At 42.5% G+C, this 22,454-nt stretch overlaps 1 protein-coding gene across 1 annotated transcript in view; it reads right to left on the reverse strand.

Annotated features, from left to right (window-relative positions):
* Window positions 1-7,528: 7,528 nt before the first annotated feature.
* The window catches only part of LOC129827853 (transient receptor potential cation channel subfamily M member 4-like), a 77,616-nt gene continuing 62,690 nt past the window's right edge, over window positions 7,529-22,454 (reverse strand). The window contains exons 20-27 of the mRNA XM_055889092.1: window positions 20,427-20,559; window positions 12,442-12,616; window positions 11,059-11,227; window positions 10,433-10,614; window positions 10,116-10,248; window positions 9,782-9,854; window positions 8,411-8,504; window positions 7,529-8,231 (exon numbers count right to left, since the gene is read on the reverse strand). Of these exons, the coding sequence (XP_055745067.1) occupies window positions 8,179-8,231; window positions 8,411-8,504; window positions 9,782-9,854; window positions 10,116-10,248; window positions 10,433-10,614; window positions 11,059-11,227; window positions 12,442-12,616; window positions 20,427-20,559 (1,012 nt within the window). The 3' untranslated portion in view covers window positions 7,529-8,178. The remainder of the gene's footprint in view (window positions 8,232-8,410; window positions 8,505-9,781; window positions 9,855-10,115; window positions 10,249-10,432; window positions 10,615-11,058; window positions 11,228-12,441; window positions 12,617-20,426; window positions 20,560-22,454) is intronic.

Raw genomic sequence — 22,454 nt, forward strand, 5'->3', positions numbered from 1 at the left:
TAGCTTCGCTTGGCGCAACCTGTATTGAAAAGTAAGGATAATTTAAAAAATGTAATTCAGCGATTGTATTAAGAATTAAATTGTCTATCAATCGCTGTCCACCCTGTATTTTTTAGTCAAGTTTATGAGTATTTATGTATAAGACTAGATCACTGTCTAATATGGCGCACGACATTTTCTGACCAGTTGGGCTACTTTTCTCATTGTCTAACCATGATTTTGGTGGCTAAATATGCACATTTTCGAACAAACTCTATATGTATGTTGTAATATGATGTTACAGGAGTGTCATCTGAAGAATTCTGAGAAGGTTAGTGAAAAAATGTATATATTTTGGCGATGATTACGTTATCGCTCTCTTTGGCTAGAATCAATGCTCTGGTAACGTTTGCACATGTGGTATGCTAATATAACGATTTATTGTGTTTTCGCTGTAAGACACTTAGAAAATCTGAAATATTGTCTGGATTCACAGGATCTGTGTCTTTCAATTAGTGTACGCTGTGTATTTTTACGAAATGTTTTATGATTAGTAATTAGGTAATACACGTTGCTCTGTATTTTTTCTAGTCGAGTTGTGATGGTGGGTGCAATTGTAAACTATGATTTATACCTGAAATATGCAAATTTTTCTAACAAAACCTATCCTTTACCATAAATATGTTATCAGACTGTCATCTGATGAGGTTTTTTCTTGGTTAGTGGCTATCAATATCTTTATTTGGCCGAATTGGTGATAGCTACTGGTGTTGAGAAAAAATGGTGGACAAAGAAAATGGTGTCTTTTGCTAACGTGGTTAGCTAATAGATTTACATATTTTGTCTTCCCTGTAAAACATTTAAAAAATCTGAAATGGTGGCTTTATTCACAAGATCTGTATCTTTCATTAGGTGTCTTGGACTTGTGATTTAATGATATTTAGATGCTACTATTTAATTGTGACGCTATGCTAGCGATGCTACTCAGTGTGGGGGGGGGGATGGGGGGTGCTCCCGGACCCGGGGTAGAGAGGCGTGAAAGTTTAACCGGTGATAGCTGACGCTCGTATAGCTGGGGGTTTGGCAGTGTCAGATGTTGTAACTTGACTTCAACATTAATCTGAAGACTGTTATTTATTAATTAACTAGCCATGTTTAATTGTTACCCAATTAACTTAATCATGTAGCAATTAACTCATTAGGAGCTGGGGCACCACGAGAGTGATTCTTTAACTTTTACTGCCTCTGAAACCCGGATCCGGGATCCCCCCCCACCCCCCCCCACCCCACACTGATTAGCATCGCTAGCATAGCGTCACATTTAAATAGTAGCATCTAAATATCATTAAATCACAAGTCCAAGACACCTAATGAAAGATACAGATCTTGTGAATCAAGTCACCATTTCAGATTTTTAAAATGTTTTACAGGGAAGACAAAATATGTAAATCTATTAGCTAACCATGTTAGCGAAAGACACCCTTTTACTTTGTCCACCATTTTTTCTCAACACCAGTAGCTATCACCAATTCGGCTAAACTAAGATATTGATAGCCACTAACCAAGAAAAAAGCTCATCAGATGACAGTCTGATAATATATTTATGGTATAGGATAGGTTTTGTTAGAAAAATGTGCATATTTCAGGTATAAATCATAGTTTGCCATTGCAGCCAGCATCACAAATCTCACCAAAGCTCCTAGAATTACTACAGACAGCAACGTGTATTACCAATTTACTCATCATAAAACATTTCTTAAAAATACACAGCACATAGCAATGGAAAGACACAGATCTTGTGAATTCAGACAACATTTCAGATTTTCTAAGTGTTTTACGGCGAAAACACAATGAATCGTTATATTAGCATACCACATATGCAAACGTTACCAGAGCATTGATTCTAGCCAAAGAGAGCGATAACTCAACATCGCCAAAATATATTAATTTTTTCACTAACCTTCTCAGAATTCTTCAGATGACACTCCTGTAACATCATATTACACAATCCATATAGAGTTTGATCGAAAATGTGCATATTTAGCGGCACAAATCGTGCTTACACAATGGAAATAGTGTTCAACTACTCAAGCAATCTGGCCGGCGCCATTTTGAAAATACAAATATTTTTATCAAAAACTATTCATAAACTTGACTAAAAAATACAGGTTGGACATGAAATGAAAGATGTATTAGTTATTAATGCAACCGCAGAGTTAGATTTTTAAAATTAACGTTACTAGACATACAGTGTGCGTTACAGCCAGACTAGTGACGCAATAACGGCGTCACTAATCACCATTATTGAGTTTACATTTTTCCACATAAAAACGGAATAACATCATAAATAGCTCTTACTTTTCGACGAGCTTCCATCAGAATCTTGCCATGGTGGTTCTTTGTCCAAAAGAATCGTTGCTTGGTTGTAAAACGTTGCATTCAACTTCTGATATAGCAGCTAACACTAGCTAGCCATAGCTATTTTGCCATAACGTGTCCAAATCCTCAAGGCGCAATACTGAGGAAATTCCGAAAAATAGCAATATACTCGCATAATCTGATATAACTCGGTTTAAAATAGCTTCGTTATGATGCTTCTAACACCTATGTCTAATTAAATTACAGATGGATACATTTAACGTTTAAAATTGAGCGTTTGAAAATGGCATCCTGAGGTCCCTCTCTGCGCAATGCTCAGCTTGGAAAGGAAGGCTCCTCTCGCTCCTTGGCCATTTATAACCTCTGAGAGCTACGCAGCAAGCCCATTCCACTTCTCATTGGTTACTGACATCCAGGGGAAGGCGGGTGCAGTTCATGTCGTTCCATAGGATATACAGAGACTTTCAAAACTGATCTGAAATCAGAGCTTTGCTCTCAGACCATCGCAGTACCTGTCATGGATTTCGCTGTAGAAAGAGTTCTGGGTCACCCACAGACAAAATTCCAACGGCTATAGAAACTAGAAAGTGTTTTCTATCCAATAGAATTAATAATATGCATATTGTACGATCAAGAATTGAGCACGAGGCAGTTTAATTTGGCGACACCCAGAAATAAAAAATGCTAATTGCGCCACCTATTGGCAAAAGGTTAAAGAGTTACCATGTCCCGAATTAAACTCACACATCTATAAACAGTCAACTTATTAATCATACTGTCACGACTTCCGCCGAAGTTGACTCCCCTGCCTGTTCGGGTGGTGCTCGGCGGTCGTCGTCACCGTCCTACTAGCCGCCACCGATCCCTTTTTCGTTTGTCTGTTTGTTTTGTCTTATTAGTTGCACCTGTTGTTTTTGTTTCGTAATGAGCTTCCCTATAATTAGGAGTTTGACCCGCCCTTGTTTTGTGCGGGATTGTTTTTTTGTTACGTGTGTGTATTTTGGGTTGTTGGCAAGTGTTTCTCTGCGCCCTGGATGTTCGGGCTTATTTCAGTTTTTGGTTAAGAGTAAAATAAGGAATATTTTTCCCAAGCGGCTCTCTCTCTCTGCGTCTGGTTCTTTCGCCCACCTAGTCCCGCGTGACACATACCCTTGTATCATATAATCATTCTGAACAGTCATAACCTCCTTGCATCTGCAAAACCCCGAGCCTTACTTATGATTCAGTACTACACAAAATTGGTTTAATTATTTATTTACTAGCTAATTAAATGGGAACACAGGATAAACATACACACTCTGCACCGGTTATTGACTGGAGACGTAATACGCTGAAAACAGGTCCCTAGCGGAATGACAACAACACTGATGCTTGTTAAAGAAGAGATGGAGAGGGAGAGAGAGGGACACTTCACATTAGTACATTCCGAAACTACTCTCACCAACAGTAACCATATAAACTCGGCAAAAAAAGAAACGTCCCTTTTTCAGGACCCTGTCTTTCAAAGATAATTTGTAAAAATCCAAATAACTTCACAGATCTTCCTCGTAAAGGGTTTAAACACTGTTTCCCATGCTTGTTCAATGAACCATAAACAATTAATGAACATGCACCTGTGGAACGGTCGTTAACTTCTTTGGTATAGGGGGCAGCATTTTCACTTTTGGATGAATTTCATGCCCATAGTGAACTGCCTCCTACTCTGTCCCACATGCTAATATATGCATATTATTATTAGTATTGGATAGAAAACACTCTGAAGTTTCTAAAACGGTTTGAATGATGTCTGTGAGTATAACAGAACTCATATGGCAGGCAAAAACCTGAGACAAAATCCAAACAGGAAGTGAAAATTCTGAGAGTGGTCGTTGTTAAAGTCAATAACAGCCTATTCAATTCCCTGTAATATATGGATCTGTTTGCACTTCAAACGCCTTCCACTAGATGTCAACAGCCAGTAGAACATGGAATGAAGCTTATGCTGTGTTGTGGGACCAGATGGAAAAGGAATGAGTCAGTGGTCTGGCAGATTTCCAGTTCTTGGTCACACGCTTTCCTCATTATATCGTCTTGCGTTCCATTACTTATAGAGACTGAAAATAATTCTCCAGTTGGAACCTTATTGGATATAAATGATAACAACATCCTGAAGATTGATTCTCTACTAAGTTTGACCAGTTTATTCAACCTGGAATATAACTTTTTGAAGTTTTCGTCCGACGTTTGCCTGCACCTGCGCGAGCGTTTGGACACGTGTACTACACATGCTAGCAAAATTAGCTATTGGACATAAGTAATGGACATTATCGAACAAAACAACGATTTATTGTGGAACTAGGATTCCTGGCACTGCATTCTGATGAAGATAATCAAAGGTAAGGGAATATTTATGATGTAATTTCGTATTTCTGTTGACTCCAACATGGCGGAGAAATGTTGTTACATCTGAGCGTCGTCTCAGATTATTGTATGGTGTGCTTTTTACGATTTTTTTTTTTTTTAAATCTAACAGCGGTTGCATTAGGAACAAGTGTATCTTTAATTATATGTAAAACATGTATCTTTCATCAAAGTTTATGATGAGTATTTCTGTTATTTGACGTGGCTCTCTGTAATTACTCCGGATATTTTGGAGGCATTTCTGAACATGGCGCCAATGTAAACCGAGATTTGTGGATATAAATATGCACATTATCGAACAAAACATAAATGTATTGTGTAACATGATGTCATATGAGTGTCATCTGATGAAGATGTTCAAAGGTTAGTGATTCATTTTATCTCTATTTCTGGTTTTTGTTACTACTATCTTTTGCTGGGAAAATGGCTGTGTTTTTCTGTGGCTATGTACTGAGCTAACATAATTGTTTGGTGTGCTTTCCCCGTAAATCCTTTTTGAAATCAGACATGTTGGCTGGATTCACAACATGTGTAGCTTTAATTTGGTGTCTTTCATGTGTGATTTCATGAAAGAATGATCTCTGAATTCCAGCATGAAAATGCCACCAGCCATACTGCTTGTTCTGTGCGTGATTTCCTGCAAGACAGGAATGTCAGTGTTCTGCCATGGCCACCGAAGAGCCCAGATCTCAATCCCATCGAGCACATCTGGGACCTGTTGGATTGGAGGGTGAGGGCTAGCACCACTCCCCCCCAGAAATGTCCGGGAACTTGCAGGTGCCTTGGTGGAAGAGTGGGGTAACATCTCACAGCAAGAACTGGTAAATCTGATGCAATCCATGAGGAAGACATGCACTGCAGTACTTAATGCAGCTGGTGGCCACACCAGATACTGACTGTTACTTTTGATTTTGACCCCCCCTTTGTTCAGGGACACATTATTCAATTTCTGTTCGTCACATGTCTGTGAAACTTGTTCAGTTTATGTCTCAGTTGTTGAATCTTGTTATGTTCATACAAATATTTACACATGCTAAGTTTGCTAAAAATAAACGCAGTTGACAGTAAGAGGATGTTTCTTTTTTTGCTGAGTTAACTTAGGTTTCGCCGGGGTCTCTCAGTGAACAGGGCAGCCTTAGAAAGGGGATTGGGCCTTTGAGGCATGCTTGTAAGGCTCTGATTGTCCGAAATGTTCCAACAACTCCTTCTTCGTAGATGACCGGTATCCAGTGACTTGTCATGTGGTCCTGAAAACAACTACAGAGTTGACTTTTCTTCCATTCACTCTTGAAGAGGCTTCTTTGAAGATCGGCTAGCAGGCCATATCGATGGTTTGAGCAGAGTAACAGGATGGTCCTACTTAAATTCACTTTTGAAGATACTTTACTTAGGACAGTTAATCAGCCGTACCAGTGATTGTCTCCACATCCTGTTGAGATTCAAAGTTCAAACCACTTTAAACCCACAGCAGCAGCTTCACACTTTTCTGGTCCCATGTGGTTTTTTCTTAACCCATAATTTATAGATTTTGCTGGAAAGGGGCGGTTCCGGCAGGCTGGCACACTCCCTGACCTCACTCCGGGGCGGTGACTACTCACTGTGCAAAGTTCATTGAAAACAATTCTCTTATAGCTTCTCAAATCACATCCCTCTCTTGAAAAAAATACTTTCATAATGTATCATATTAGATGCACAACTCATAGTATGGAAACTTCATATATGTAGTGGGTATACTTTCCAAGTTACAGTATTTCCTTTATAACATTTTTAATGACATCGCAAAATAACATAAAAAATTACATTAGTGTTCTATAGATTGCCTCTGACCATTATCCACGTTCTACGTTAGAAATATTGTTCCAGTAGCGGGAAAAAGTCTTTTGAGACAAAGCACATTCCTTTGGTGAATCTTGAGGGCGCAGGCCTGAATCTTCTCCCTTGATTTACAACAGGGCGTGAGTTGTTAATCCCCATTAATTCTTTCCTTCCCCCTCTATGGGTGAGAGGGGGTATGATTGAAGTTATTCATTGCAAACCTGATCTGACCTATTTTTGATTCTCGTGGAAAGTCATCACACAGAAGTGTAGCTGCGTAAAAGCCTGTCATCAAGCATGTTGCATGTTTCCCAGTTGAAACTGTTTGCGCATATATTCTGACAAAATTGGGTGATGTTTTTGTTCGTTTTGGTGTTCGGCAGTTTTTTTCCCCGTGAGGCAAGTCGAAGTTCGATAGCCAAAGTCTACGCCCTTTTATCTGTAAATGATGGGAACTATGGACGGGAATCTTCAATTAAGTGTTTGTTGTCATTCAACAAGAGAAGACTAGTTTTCATGCATTTTTTTCCACTTGAGAAATACTGCACCAAACATCTTAGTTCAATGTAAAATTGCGCCACTAAGACCTTGGCAAAATAAGTCCAAATTAACTGATTTATATTAGATTAATTCGGACTATTATGAGGACGTGTATATTGGCTATTTGTTACTATTGCGTCTCAAGAGGGACAAACTGTAATATTGCTGCTTTCAACATTTTCAAGCAAAGGTCTTAAGGGAGTATGTGAGGCACAGACATTCACTTCTCCAAGCCGAGTTCTGCTAGGAGCAAACCAAACCTATGTGTGCAGCCTCCTTAATGCCACACTTCTGCCAATGATAGGTATAGCACCAAAACTAGAACAGCGTCATTGTGTGCGTGTTGCAAAATACATTTACACATACAGTACCAGTCAAAAGTTTAAAACTATGAAATAACACATATGGAATCATGTAGTATCAAATATCAAATTATATTTTATATTTGAGATTCTTCAAAGTAGCTACACTTTGCCTTGATAACACTTTGCTTCTGGGTGACAGGTAGCCTAGAGGTTAGAGCGTTGGGCCAGTAATCGAAAGGTTGCTGGATCGAATCGCCGAGCTGACAAGGTAAAAATGTGTCGTTCTGCCCCTGAACAAGGCAGTTAATCCACTGTTCCCCGGTAGGCCGTCATTGTAAATAAGAATTTGTTCCTTGTTAATACGTTTTAGCCAATGTGTTGTGACAAGGTAGGGGTGATATGCAGAAGACAGCCCTATTTGGTAAAAGACCAAGTCCATACTATGGCAAGAACAACTCAAATAAGCAAAGAGAAATGACAGTCCATCATTACTTCTAGACATGGCGATGGACGAATGAGCATCAAGTCAGACATTCTTTTGCCCTGAGTGACAGTGATTCCTCTCTAGGTTTCTTCCTAGGTTTTGGCCTTTCTAGGGAGTTTTTCCTAGCCACCGTGCTTCTACACCTGCATTGCTTGCTGTTTGGGGTTTTAGGCTGGGTTTCTGTACAGCACTTCGAGATATTAGCTGATGTACGAAGGGCTATATAAAATAAACTTGATTTGATTTGATTGATTGTGTGTGTGTGTACACGTGTGTCTAGATTTCATTATTCTCCATCAGACTTGGGTCAGCTAGTTGGAGAGTTAGATCTGAAAGAGAAAACAACAGAAACTGGAATTAATACATGAAACCAAGTAATAAAATTGACTGGGGATCAATAAAGTTAATTTAAATGTTATATCCCATGACTGGAAAGGCCTCTCGGAGGTAGGAGGCAACATATGTGTAACCTATATCATATGTATTACATATCTGTATGCAACCTTACCTCGGAGAGCGGGAGGAGGACGTGTGGGCTTTAGCAAGTTACTCTGAGAGAAAGCTTGCACCATCCAGGAGAGGGAACTAGAACAGTACTCCAACTGGGAGAGAGACAGCAAGAGAGAGAGAGAGAGAGACAGCGAGAGAGAGAGAGACAGCGAGAGAGAGAGAGACAGCGAGAGAGAGAGAGACAGCGAGAGAGAGAGAGACAGCGAGAGAGAGAGAGACAGAGAGACAGCGAGAGAGACAGCGAGAGTGAGAGAGAGACAACGAGAGAGAGAGAGAGACAGCGAGAGAGAGACATCGAGAGAGAGACATCGAGAGAGAGACAGCGAGAGAGAGACAGCGAGAGAGACAGCGAGAGAGAGACAGCGAGAGAGACAGCGAGAGAGATACAGCGAGAGAGACACAGCGAGAGAGATACAGCGAGAGAGACAGCGAGAGAGACAGCGAGAGAGACAGCGAGAGAGACAACGAGAGAGAGAGAGACAGCGAGAGAGAGAGAGACAGCGAGAGAGAGAGAGACAGCGAGAGAGAGAGAGAGAGCGAGAGAGAGAGAGACACAGCAAGAGAGAGAGAAAGACACAGCGAGAGAGAGAGAAAGACAGCGAGAGAGAGAGAGAGACAGCGAGAGAGAGAGAGAGAGACAGAGAGAGAGAGAGAGAGAGACAGCGAGAGAGAGAGAGAGACAGCGAGAGAGAGAGAGAGACAGCGAGAGAGAGAGAGAGACAGCGAGAGAGAGAGAGAGACAGTGAGAGAGAGAGAGAGACAGCGAGAGAGAGAGAGAGACAGCGAGAGAGAGAGAGAGAGACAGCGAGAGAGAGAGAGAGACAGCGAGAGAGAGAGAGAGACAGCGAGGGAGACGGAGAGAGAGAGACAACGAGAGAGAGAGAGAGAGAGACAGCGAGAGAGAGACAACGAGAGAGAGAGAGACAACGAGAGAGAGAGAGAGACAGCGAGAGAGAGAGAGAGAGAGAGAGAGAGAGAGAGAGAGAGACAGAGAGAGAGACAACGAGACAGAGAGAGAGAGAGAGAGAGAACAAGAGAGAGAGACAGAGAGAGAGAGAGAGGGTGAGAGGGGGTGACCATGATGGATGGACTTTATACAGTGCTGAGCAGGCAGATTCAACAGCTGCAGTCCAAATGTTGAGGGAGAAACCAGGGGAGGCACATTGAGGCCCCGTCATGTACACACACACACACACGCGTGCGTGCACAGATACACACACTGAGCCCCCCCCCCCCCCCCCCCCCCCCCATTAAGAACCACTAAAACTTCAGGCACGTGTCTCGTTGCCACTGCGCAGATAAAGCAGGGTGTGTGTGTGTGTTTGAGAGAGAGAGAGAGCTGCGGGCAGCAGCCCTGGTTGACACTGACCTCTGTCTCCAGCATTCTGAGCCTGCGGCCGTGGTCCCGGATCTCTGCCATCTGCTTTAGGACACTGTCCACCCTTCAGACACAACCGCAACAAAGATTAGCGGTCAATTCACTTATCACTTCTCAGTCAATTTAGGAAGTGTATTAATTAGTTTGATTCATGAATTTAAAATGTAATTGACCCGATCCCTAACACAGGAAGACAATCAATCTACACCATTCTATTCATAGGCCAGATCAAGTCGAGCTGTTAACTGAAGCTGTTAAATGAATCTGGCATTTAGTCGATGACATAAATAAGTGGATGAGGGTGAGAGATGGAGCGATGTCTGACTTGACAGAAGTGCGTTTGAGTCTCTCAGAGTCTTTCTCTCGCTCTCGTTTGTTCTGGGCAGACAGTATGTTCTCCTTCTGGATGGCCTCCCATGTGTTCAGTCTACTGGCCTGCCTGCCACGGATATCCAGAACTGAAGGAGGGATAGAGGAGGGGAAAAGAGGAAAGAACAAAGAAAATGGGAAGAAGAGAAAATTAGAAAAATACTCTTGAAGGACAATGGAAGTAGACTTCTAAAATACTAGAAGTTCCATACTTGAAGTGAATTATCTGATCATTGGTCTCACTTCCTCTGTTTCCCTCCCCCAGTCTCTCACCAAAGTGTTTGATCTTGACAGAGGGGATCCTGCGGATGTGTCTCTTGATGAAGAGGTGGAGGTGGGAGAGGATGATGAAGGGTGGAGCCAGACAGGGTCTAGAGTGGTACTCTGCGATCAAGTTGTAGCGCTGGAACTTCCAGTGGGTGTCGCTGTGCTCCTGCACTTTGGAGAATGTGTAACTGCAGGAAGGAAGGAAGGAGAGCGAGAAATGGTTAACAGGCAGAATATCAGGGAATAGGTGACTCCCGCTCATATAACAAATGATTGATTTTATTATACTTTTTGGTTTATTATACTTTTACGTTTTGGGCCCCAATGGCACACATGAAAGAAGAGCCAGAAAAAGATATGGCATTTTGACAACATTCAAACATGCAGGGCTAGTATCAAATAAGACACTTCAAAATGATATCAAGTTGATTCATTTAAATATAACAACAGTAGGGAACTAGATAAGATAAGATGAATTCAGGACTTCAGCCCACGGATTAAAGAGGCCTATTGAATGAGTGATGATCTCTCAAGGGGAACACAAATAGAGTGAAAACAGGCATTTTGGGGGGGTGCAAGATGGGAAAGAGGGACAGAATATGAAAGAGGGACAGACCGAGAGGGTCCGTTACCTGAACATGGCAATGAGCAAGTTGACCAGCAGGATGTTGGTGACCAGCAGGAAGATGACCAATAAGATGACCACCAGCCAGTTAGCATAGGTACTCGTGCAGGGCTCTGCACCTGCCTCGATCAGGGTGACGTTATTGGTGCACTCTATCCCCTCCTCCAGTTTATCAGCTACGGACAGACAGAGGGAGAGGAGGGAGGGAGACGGTGAGAGTTCAAAAGAGATGGGAAGAAGCAGGGGGAGGGGTGTGCAGAATACATATTTAAAATGGAACGACAAAGAGGGTAGATTGGGCAGGGGTTGGAGTAGGGAATTGAGATGGGATACAGAGATAGAGGAACCGAGAAAGAGAGAGAGAGAGGCAGGTATACACAAATACACTGAGTACATAAACATTAGGAACACCTGCTCTTTCCATGACATAGACTGACTCGTGAATTCAGGTGAAAGCTATGATCCCTTATTGATGTCACCTGCTAAATCCACTTCAATCAGTGTAGATGAAGGGGCCTCAGGTTAAATAATGATTTTCAAGTCTTGAGACATGGATTGTGTATGTGTGCCATTCAGAGGGTGAATAGACAAGACAAAATATTTAAGTGCCCTTGAACAGGGTAGGGTAGTAGGTGCCAGGCGCACCGGTTTGTGTCAAGAACTGCAACGCTGCTGTGTTTTTCACGCTCAACAGTTTCCTGTGTTTATCAAGAATGGTCCACCACCCAAAGGACATCCAGCCAATTTGACACAACTGTGGGAAGCATTGGAGTCAACATGGGCCAGCATCCATGTGGAACACTTTCGACACCTTGTAAAGTCCATGCCCTGACGAATTCAGACTGTTCTGAGGGCAAAAGGGGGGGTGCAACTCAATATTAGGAAGGTGTCCTTAATGTTTAGTAAGCTCAGTGTGCATACAGGTATATACACAGGTAACTGCCAAAAGAAAGGAAACACCAACATAAAGTGTCTTAATAGGGTGTTGGGCCCCACGAGCCAGAACAGCTTCACTGTGCCTTTACATAGATTCTACAAGTGTCTAGAACTCTACTGGAGGGATGCAACACCTTTTAATCCATGAGAAATTCCATCATTTGGTGTTTTGTGGACACACACACACACACAAAATCTCCTATCATCCTTTTAGACCCCTCTATCAAAGTCACAGATCTCTTCTAGCCATGGTAGCCAAAATAATGACCAGCTGGGCATGTTTATACATGACCCTAAGTATGATGGAATGTTAATTGTTTAATTAACTTAGGAACCACCTACTTTCAATATACAGTACTTTGTATCCCTCATTTACTCACGTGTTTCCTTTATTTTGGCAGTTACCTGGACTATGTTACATGCAAACCACATTCGTACACAAACATTAACACACCATCCATTTCATGAATGGGGATATGTCCAAATATGTGTAGGTATGGCCTGTAGAACACTCGGCGGAAGATCCAACCGGGACGAGGATCGTAGGAGTAGAGCAGCGCCTGATTAGCTACGCCGTAGGCCATGAGCCACATCGCCAGGAAGAAGAGGAAGAAGAAGACGTCCTTCATCTGCCAATCAGGAGGGGAACAGGATATTAAGGGGAGAAAATGACATTGCCTGTTTTTTCTTTAAACTTGTTTTTGGATATTAGTTGTTGCTGCCAAAACAAGCACCTGGATCTAGACCATAGACAGTGCTTTGCAAGTATTCAGACCACTTGGATTTACAAAGTGGGATTAAATAAGATTTATTTGTCATTTCTTTTCAACAATCTACACAAAATACTCTAAATGTTAAAGTGGGAGATTTTTTTATTTTTTAGAAGATGAATAGAAATGATATATATATATTTATTTATAATGATATATATATATATTCCACTTTGACAGAGTATTTTGAGTAGATTGTTGACAAAAAAATTACAATTAAATCAATGTTAATAAAATGTGATGAAATCCAAAAGGCATGAATATTTTTGCTAGACAGGTTGGGGACTCTACTTCCCAAAAGCCAGTTTTAGCATGGCAGCGCCAATATGGACTTTCACCATTTTTAAGTAGTCAAATGGGTGGGACTGCCTATGGGTTAAGAAAGGATTACATCCGGATATTAGGAGGGATCAGACAATGAATTATACTTGTGAGCAAACATTCCATAACTGCAGGTGGCAGTAAATCGCAAACCTTGGCTTTATACCTGTTCAAACAACAAACTCAGGGTGGTTTGTTTGCACCCTTTCAGTTTGTTTGCTAATTCATAGAAGTTGTAAAAGGAAATTAACTACTTCAAAATGGAGATGGCCTCAATGGCACTGCCTATACTATCAGACTCAATAATGACACACACACACTGCAAACCCTATTAGTAGCCTGTTCAACCTCTCTTTCGTATCGTCTGAGATTCCGTTTCGTATCGTCATAGATTGGAAAGCTGCCGCGGTTATCCCCCTCTTCAAAGGGGGAGACTCTCTAGACCCAAACTGCCACAGACCTATATCTATTCTACCCTGCCTTTCTAAGGTCTTTGAAAGCCAAGTTAACAAACAGATTACCGACCATTTCGAATCTCACCGTACCTTCTCCGCTATGCAATCTGGTTTCAGAGCTGGTCATGGGTTCACCTCAGCCACGCTCAAGGTCCTAAATGATATCATAACCGCCATCGATAAGAGACATTACTGTGCAGCTGTATTCATCGGCCTGGCTAAGGCTTTCGACTCTGTCAATCACAACATTCTTATTGGCAGACTCAACAGTCTTGGTTTCTCAAATGACTGCCTCGCCTGGTTCACCAACTACTTCTCTAACAAAGTTCAGTGTGTCAAATCGGAGGGCCTCTTGTCCGGACCTCTGGCAGTCTCTATGGGGGTGCCACAGGGTTCAATTCTCGGGCCGAGTCTCTTCTCTGTATACATCAATGATGTCGCTTTCGCTGCTGGTGATTATTTGATCCACCTCTACGCAGACGACATCATTCTGTATACTTCTGGCCCTTCTTTGGACACTGTGTTAACTAACCTCCAGACAAGCTTCAATGCAATACAACTCTCCTTCCGTGGCCTCCAACTGCTCTTAAATGCAAGTAAAACTAAATGCATGCTCTTCAACCGATCGCTGCCCGCCCGCCTAGCATCACTACTCTGGACGGTTCTGACTTAGAATATGTGGACAACTACAAATACCTAGGTGTCTGGTTAGACTGTAAACTCTACTTCCAGACTCATATTAAGCATCTCCAATCCAAAATTACATCTAGAATCGGCTTCCTATTTCGCAACAAAGCATCCTTCACTCATGCTGCCAAACATACCCTCGTAAAACTGACCATCCTACCAATCCTCAACTTCGGCGATGTCATTTACAAAATAGCCTCCAACACTCTACTCAACAAATTGGATTGTCTATCACAGTGCCATCCGTTTTGTCACCAAAGCCCCATATACTACCCACCACTGCGACCTGTATGCTCTCGTTGGCTGGCCCTCGCTTCATACTCGTCGCCAAACCCACTGGCTCCAGGTCATCTACAATTCTCTGCTAGGTAAAGCCCCACCGTATCTCAGCTCACTGGTCACCATAGCAGCACCCACCCGTAGCACTCGCTCTAGCAGGTACCCCCAAAGCCAATTCTTCCCTCTCCTCCCAGTTCTCTGCTGCCAATGACTGGAACGAACTGCAAAAATCTCTGAAGCTGGAGAATCTTACCTCCCTCACTAGCTTTAAGCACCAGCTGTCAGAGCAGCTCACAGATCACTGCACCTGTACATAGCTCATTCTGTAAATAGCCCATCCAATCTACCTCATCCCCATACTGTATTTATTTATTTATTTTGCTCCTTTGAACCCCAGTATCTCTACTTGCACATTCATCTTCTGCACACCCTACCATTCCAGTGTTTAATTGCTATATTGCAATTACTTCGCCACCATGGCCTATTTATTGCCCTAGCTCTCTTATCCTACCTCATTTGGACATGCTGTATATAGATTTTTCTACCGTATTATTGATTGTATGTTTGTTTATTCCATGTGTAACTCTGTGTTGTTGTATGTGTCGAACTGCTTTGTTTCATCTTGGCCAGGTCGCAGTTGTAAATGAGAACTTGTTCTCAACTAGCCTACCTGGTTAAATAAAAGGTGAAATAAAATAAAAAATAAACACAAACTTTTTTTCGAATTTTGTCACATTACAGCCTTATTCTAAAATTGATTACATTTTTAAAAATCTACACACAATACCCCATAATGGCAAAGTGAAAACAGGTTCTTAGCAATTAAAAACAAAAATACCTTCGTTACATAGGTATTCAGACCCTTTGCTATGAGACTCGTAATTGAGCTCAGGTGCATCCTGTTTTCATTGATCATCCTGGAGATGTTTCTACAACTTGATTGGAGCCCACTTGGGGTAAATTCAATTGATTGGACATGATTTGGAAAGCCACACACCTGTCAATATATAAGGTCCCACAGTTGACAGTGCATGTCAGAGCAAAAACCAAGCCATGAGGTCGAAGGAATTGTACATAGAGCTCCGAGACAGGATTGTGTCAAGGCACAGATCTGGGGAAGGGTACCAAATAATTTCTGCAGCATTAAAGGTCCTCAAGAACAGTGGCCTCCATCATTCTTAAATGGAAGAAGTTTGGAACCACCAAGACTCTTCCTAGAGCTGGCCGCTCGGCCAAACTGAGCAAATCGGGGCAGAAGGGCCTTGGGCAGGGAGGTGACCAAGAACCCGATGGTCAATCTGACAGAACTCCAGAGTTCCTCTGTGGCGATGGGAGAAACTTCCAGAAGGACAACCATCTCTGCAGAACTCCACTAATCAGGCCTTTACCCAAGAAGGAAAATATAACTGAACTAAATGACTACCGCCCCGTAGCACTCACTTCTGTCATCATGAAGTGCTTTGAGAGGCTGGTCAAGGATCATATATCACCGCTACCTCACCGGCCACCCTAGACCCACTTCAGTTTGCATACCGCCCCAACAGGTCCACAGATGACGCAATCGCACTGCACACTGCCCTATCCCATCTGGACAAAAATAATACCTATGTAGAATGCTGTTAATTGACTACAGCTCAGCATTCAACATCATAGTACCCTCCAAGCTCATCATCAAGCTGGAGGCCCTGGGTCTCAACCCCTCCCTGTGCAACTGTGTCCTGGACGTTGACGGGCAGCCCCAGGTGGTGAAGGTAGGTAACAACATCTCCACTTCACTGACCCTCAACACTGGGGCACCACAAGGGTGTGTGCTCAGCCCTATCCTGTACTCCCTGTTCACCCACGACTGCGTGGCCATGCACGCCTCCAACTCAATCATCAAGTTTGCAGACAACACAACAGTAGTGGGCTTGATCACCAACAACGACGAGACAGCCTACAGGGAGGAAGTGAGGGCACTCGGAGTGTGGTGTCAGGAAAACAACCTCTCACTCAACGTCAACAAAACAAAGGAGATGATCGTGGACTTCAGGAAACAGCAGAGGGAGCACCCCCCTATCCACATCAAAGGGTCAGCAGTAGAAAACTTTAAAGTTCCTGGGCATACACATCACAGACAAACTGAAATGGTCCAACCACACAGACAGTGTGGTGAAGAAGGTGAAACAACACCTCTTCAACCTTTGGAGGCTGAAGAAATTTGGCTTGTCACCAAAACCCTGACAAACTTTTACAGATGCAATCGAGAGCATCCTGTCGGGCTGTATCACAGCCTGGTACTGCAACTGCACCGCCCTCAACCGCAAGGCTCTCCAGAGGGTGGTGCGATCTGCACAACACATCACCGGGGGAAAACTACCTGCCCTCCATGACACCTACAGCACCCAATGTCACAGGAAGGTCAAAAAGATTGTCAAGAACAACAACCATCTGAGCCACTGCCTGTTCACACCTCTATCACCCAGAAGGCGAGGTCAGTACAGGTGCATCAAAGCTGGGACCGTGAGATTGAGAAACAGCTTCTATTTCAAGGCCATCAGACTGTTAAACAGCAATCACTAACTCAGAGAGGCTGCTGCCTACATTGAGACCCAATCACTGGACACTTTAATAAATGGATCACTAGTCACTTTAAACAATGCCACTCTAAATAATGCCACTTTAATAATGTCTACATATCTTACATTACTGATATCACATGTATATACTGTATTGAGACGCAATCACTGTACACTTTAAGAAATGGATCCCTAGTCACTTTAAGCAATGCCACTTTAATAATGTTTACATATCTTAAATTACGCATATCACATGTACAGTGGGGAGAACAAGTATTTGATACACTGCCGATTTTGCAGGTTTTCCTACTTACAAAGCATGTAGAGGCCTGTAATTTATTATCATAGGTACACTTCAACTGTGAGAGACCGAATGTAAAACAAAAATCCAGAAAATCACATTGTATGATTTTTAAGTAATTAATTTGCATTTTATTGCATGACATAAGTATTTGATCACCTACCAACCAGTAAGAATTCCGGCTCTCACAGACCTGTTAGTTTTTCTTTAAGAAGCCCACCTGTTCTCCACTCATTACCTGTATTAACTGCACCTGTTTGAACTCGTTACCTGTATAAAAGACACCTGTCCACACACTCAATCAAACAGACTCCAACCTCTCCACAATGGCCAAGACCAGAGAGCTGTGTAAGGACATCAGGGAAAAATTGTAGACCTGCACAAGGCTGGGATGGGCTACAGGACAATAGGCAAGCAGCTTGGTGAAAGGCAACAACTGTTGGTGCAATTATTAGAAAATGGAAGAAGTTCAAGATGACGGTCAATCACCCTCGGTCTGGGGCTCCATGCAAGATCTCACCTCGTGGGGTATCAATGATCATGAGGAAGGTGAGGGATCAGCCCAGAACTACACGGCAGGACCTGGTCAATGACCTGAAGAGAGCTGGGACCACAGTCTCAAAGAAAACCATTAGTAACACACTACGCCGTCATGGATTAAAATCCTGCAGCGCACACAAGGTCCCCCTGCTCAAGCCAGCGCATGTCCAGGCCTGTCGGAAGTTTGCCAATGACCATCTGGATGATCCAGAGGAGGAATGGGAGAAGGTCATGTGGTCTGATGAGACAAAAATAGAGCTTTTTGGTCTAAACTCCACTCGCCGTGTTTGGAGGAAGAAGAACGATGAGTACAACCCTAAGAACACCATCCCAACCGTGAAGCATGGAGGTGGAAACATCATTCTTTGGAGATGCTTTTCTGCAAAGGGGACAGGACGACTGCACCGTATTGAGGGGAGGATGGATGGGGCCATGTATCGCGAGATCTTGGCCAACAACCTCCTTCCCTCAGTAAGAGCATTGAAGATGGGTCGTGGCTGGGTCTTCCAGCATGACAACGACCCGAAACACACAGCCAGGGCAACTAAGGAGTGGCTCCGTAAAAAGCATCTCAAGGTCCTGGAGTGGCCTAGCCAGTCTCCAGACCTGAACCCAATAGAAAATCTTTGGAGGGAGCTGAAAGTCCGTATTGCCCAGCGACAGCCCCGAAACCTGAAGGATCTGGAGAAGGTCTGTATGGAGAAGTGGGCCAAAATCCCTGCTGCAGTGTGCGCAAACCTGGTCAAGAACTACAGGAAACGTATGACCTCTGTAATTGCAAACAAAGGTTTATGTACCAAATATTAAGTTCTGCTTTTCTGATGTATCAAATACTTATGTCATGCAATAAAATGCAAATTAATTACTTAAAAATCATACAATGTGATTTTCTGGAGTTTTGTTTTAGATTCCGTCTCTCACAGTTGAAGTGTACCTATGATAAAAAATACAGACCTCTACATGCTTTGTAAGTAGGAAAACCTGCAAAATCGGCAGTGTATCAAATACTTGTTCTCCCCACTGTATATACTGTATTTTATACCATCTAATGCACCTTGCCTATGCCACTCGGCCATCGCTCATCCATATATTTATATGTACATATTATCATTCGCCCTTTTAGATTTGTGTGTATTAGGTCGTTGTTGGGAATTGTTAGATATTACTGCACTGTTGGAACTAGAAGCACAAGCATTTCGCTACACTCGCATTAACATCAGCTAACCATGTGTATGTGACCAATAAAATTTGACTTGATAGTAGAGTGACCAGACGGAAGCCACTCCTCAGTAAAAGTGGAGTTTGCCAAAAGCCACTTAAAGACTCTCGGACCATGAGAAACAAGATCCTCTGGTCTGATGAAACCCAGATTGAACTATTTGGCCTGAATGCCTAGCATCACATCTGGAAGAAACCTAGCACCATCCCTACGGTGAAGCATGGTGGTGGCAGAATCATGCTGTGGAGATGTTTTTCAGCGGCAAGGACTGGGAGACTAGTCAGGATCGAGGCAAAGATGAACGGAGCAAAGTACACAGATCCTTGATGAAAACCTGCTCCAGAGCTCTCAGGACCTCAGACTAAGCACACAGCCAAGACAAAGCAGGAGTGGCTTCGGGACAAATCTCTGAATGTGCTTGAGTGGCCCAGCCAGAGCCTGGACTTAGACCTGATCAAACATCTCCAGATAGACCTGGAAATAGCTGTGAAGAAATGAGCTTGAGAGGTTCTGTAGAGAAGAATGGGAGAAATTCCCCAAATACAGTTGTGCCAAGCTTGTAGCGTCATACCCAAGAATACTCGAGGCTGTAACTGCTGCCAAAGGTGCTTCAACAAAGTACTGAGTAAAGGGTCTGAATATTTATGTAAATGTTATTATCAGTTTATTTTTATATTTATACATTTGCAAAAATGTCTAAAAACCTGTTTTTGCTTTGTCATTATGGGGTATTGTGTGTAGATTGATGAGGGGGAAATTCATTAAGGCTTAACTTAACGAAATGTGGAAAAAGTAAAGTGGTCTGAATACTTTTCGAAGGCACTGTATACACATACATATATACAATACCAGTCAAAAGTTTGGACAAACCTACTCATTCCAGGGTTTTCATAATTTTTACATTGTAGAATAATAGTGAAGACATCAAAACTATGAAATAACACATATGGAATCATGTAGTAACCAAAAAGGTGTTACACAAATCAAAATATATTTTATATGAGATTATTCTTCTCCGCCCCATCTCATTTTATTTCTCTCAAATTGTAGCAAACTTGCTTTAAAATTGCAACATTTTCTCTACGCCCATGGCAAAATGTGTAGAATTGTAGGAAATGAACTCTAAAACTAAATTTTAATAGGGCTCCCAAAAAGCTTTAAGGCTAGGACTTTGACTGCATGTTTGTGGGTATGCAGAGTCCCTCATTACCAATTTTTTGTGGCCCTCGCAACCATGAAAGTTGTCGATCCCTGATGTAGACGCACTGTAGTAAAAAGGGTTTCATCCCTCTTTTTAGATTGCCCTCACCATTTTTTCAACGATGATGATCTTGGGTCCCAGCTGTTTGTGGATGGCGAATATGTGAATGAGACGGAGGGTAAACACCATGTAGTCCACAGCCATCACAGCCCGGCCAAACTCATAGGACCATGGGAACATTCTAGAACACACAACAAACACCTGGTTATAGTCGGCTCTGAAAGAAAGTTGAAAATAGTTATTTTCGGATGTTGAAAATACGTATTTTCCCAATGTTGAAATCAGGCAAATTTTTGGTTCTGAATGAAACTTAAATGTATAGATGTCTATGATTGGTTCAGATTTGGTCCGGATGGTGGACGTTGAAATCAAGGCTGGTCTGGACCGCACCAAAAAAAGAAAACGGATAAGGCATTGGCCCATGCTTACTGAGGTGTAGCCTACAGTGTCCCCTGACATGGAATTTTATGAATGCCCATCTATGTGCTAAGCCTACCATTTGTAGAACACCAAAAAATACATCCAAAACATGTTGGCTCGTGCTTACCGGGGTGTAGCCTACCATGTCGACAGCAATGGAATTTTATAAAAATTTGTAAAACAGGCCATTGCATTGGATTTATTAGTCCTGATTCCTGTGACTAATCAATTTGGCCAATAAGCTCTGAATATCAGCTACCCAACTTTATCAGGATTTATCGTGAGCCTGTTTGCAATGTGTGGGAAATATAGAAGTATTTTCTTTTTCGCTATGATCAGCTTGTCGAAAATACAAATTTGAAACCACTAATCATGACAATGGGGTGAAACTCCTGAACAACAGCTGTAATTGTCCATTCCATATTATCAATTTAACTTTGAACTGTCCTGTTTTTAACATACGTTGTTTGTTAACATTAGTTATTTGATTGCGCGCCATTTAGGTTAGGCTACTTGATCGGAGAAAACGGCATGATGTAAAAAGTGTCCCTCTCATTACATAGTCATAAATGTTTATCTCCAGCCTGTGGGCTACAGAAAAGGATACATGCTCTTTCTACCATATCCTATATCTTCTACATGATTTATGTTAGATACTTTTTTTGACAGAATGTTGGTGTAGCACCGCAGCGATGCGTCTCTCCAACAGCACCCTGAAGAGGCGCGCTGGGAATGGACAAGCACCCCTGCCTTTGACAAAATGGGCACTGTTTATCACAGTATGTCATCAGCGCTCACCTAAAAAGCCCATATGCCACTGGTTGAGAGAAATTGTATTTGTTTTTGGGCAGAATTCAAATTAAATGTTATCACATGCGCCAAATTCAACAGGTGTAGGTAGACCTTAGAGTGGAATTCTTACTTACAAGCACTAAACCAACAATGCAGTTAAGACAATACCAACAAAACAAAAAACAAATAAGAGATAAGAATAACAAATAATTTAAGAGCAGCAGTAAATAACAATAGTGGGGCTATTTACAGTACAGGGGGTACCGGAACAGAGTCAATGTCAATGTGCGGGGGCACCGATGTCGAGGTAATTGAGGTAATATGTACATGTAGGTAGAATTAATAAAGTAAAGGGGGGGGGGGGGGTGTAAATAGTCTGGGTAGCCATTTGTTCAGGAGTCTTATGGCTTGGGGGTAGAAGCTATTTAGGAGCATCTTGGACCTAGACTTGGTGCTCCGGTACCGCTTGTCGTGCGGTAGCAGAGAGAACAGTCTGACTAAGGTGTCTGGAGTCTTTGACAATTTTTAAAGCCTTCCTCTGACACCGCCTGGTATAGAGGTCCTGGATGGCAGGAAGCTTGGGCCGTACGCACTACCCTCTGTAGTGCCTTGCGGTCGGAGGCCGAGCAGTTGCCATATCAGGCAGTGATGCAACCAGTCAGGATGCTCTCAATGGTGTAGCTGTAAAACCTTTTGAGGATCCATGCCAAATCTTTTCAGTCTCCTGAGGGGTAGTAGGTTTTCTCGTGCCCTCTTCACGACTGTCTTGGTGTGCTTGGACCATGTTAGTTTGTTGGTGATATGGTTATCTCCTTTGTCTTGATCACATTGAGGGAGAGGTTGTTGTCCTTGCACCACATGGTC

This window comes from Salvelinus fontinalis, chromosome 2, assembly GCF_029448725.1.
Source record: "Salvelinus fontinalis isolate EN_2023a chromosome 2, ASM2944872v1, whole genome shotgun sequence".
NCBI lineage: Eukaryota > Metazoa > Chordata > Actinopteri > Salmoniformes > Salmonidae > Salvelinus > Salvelinus fontinalis.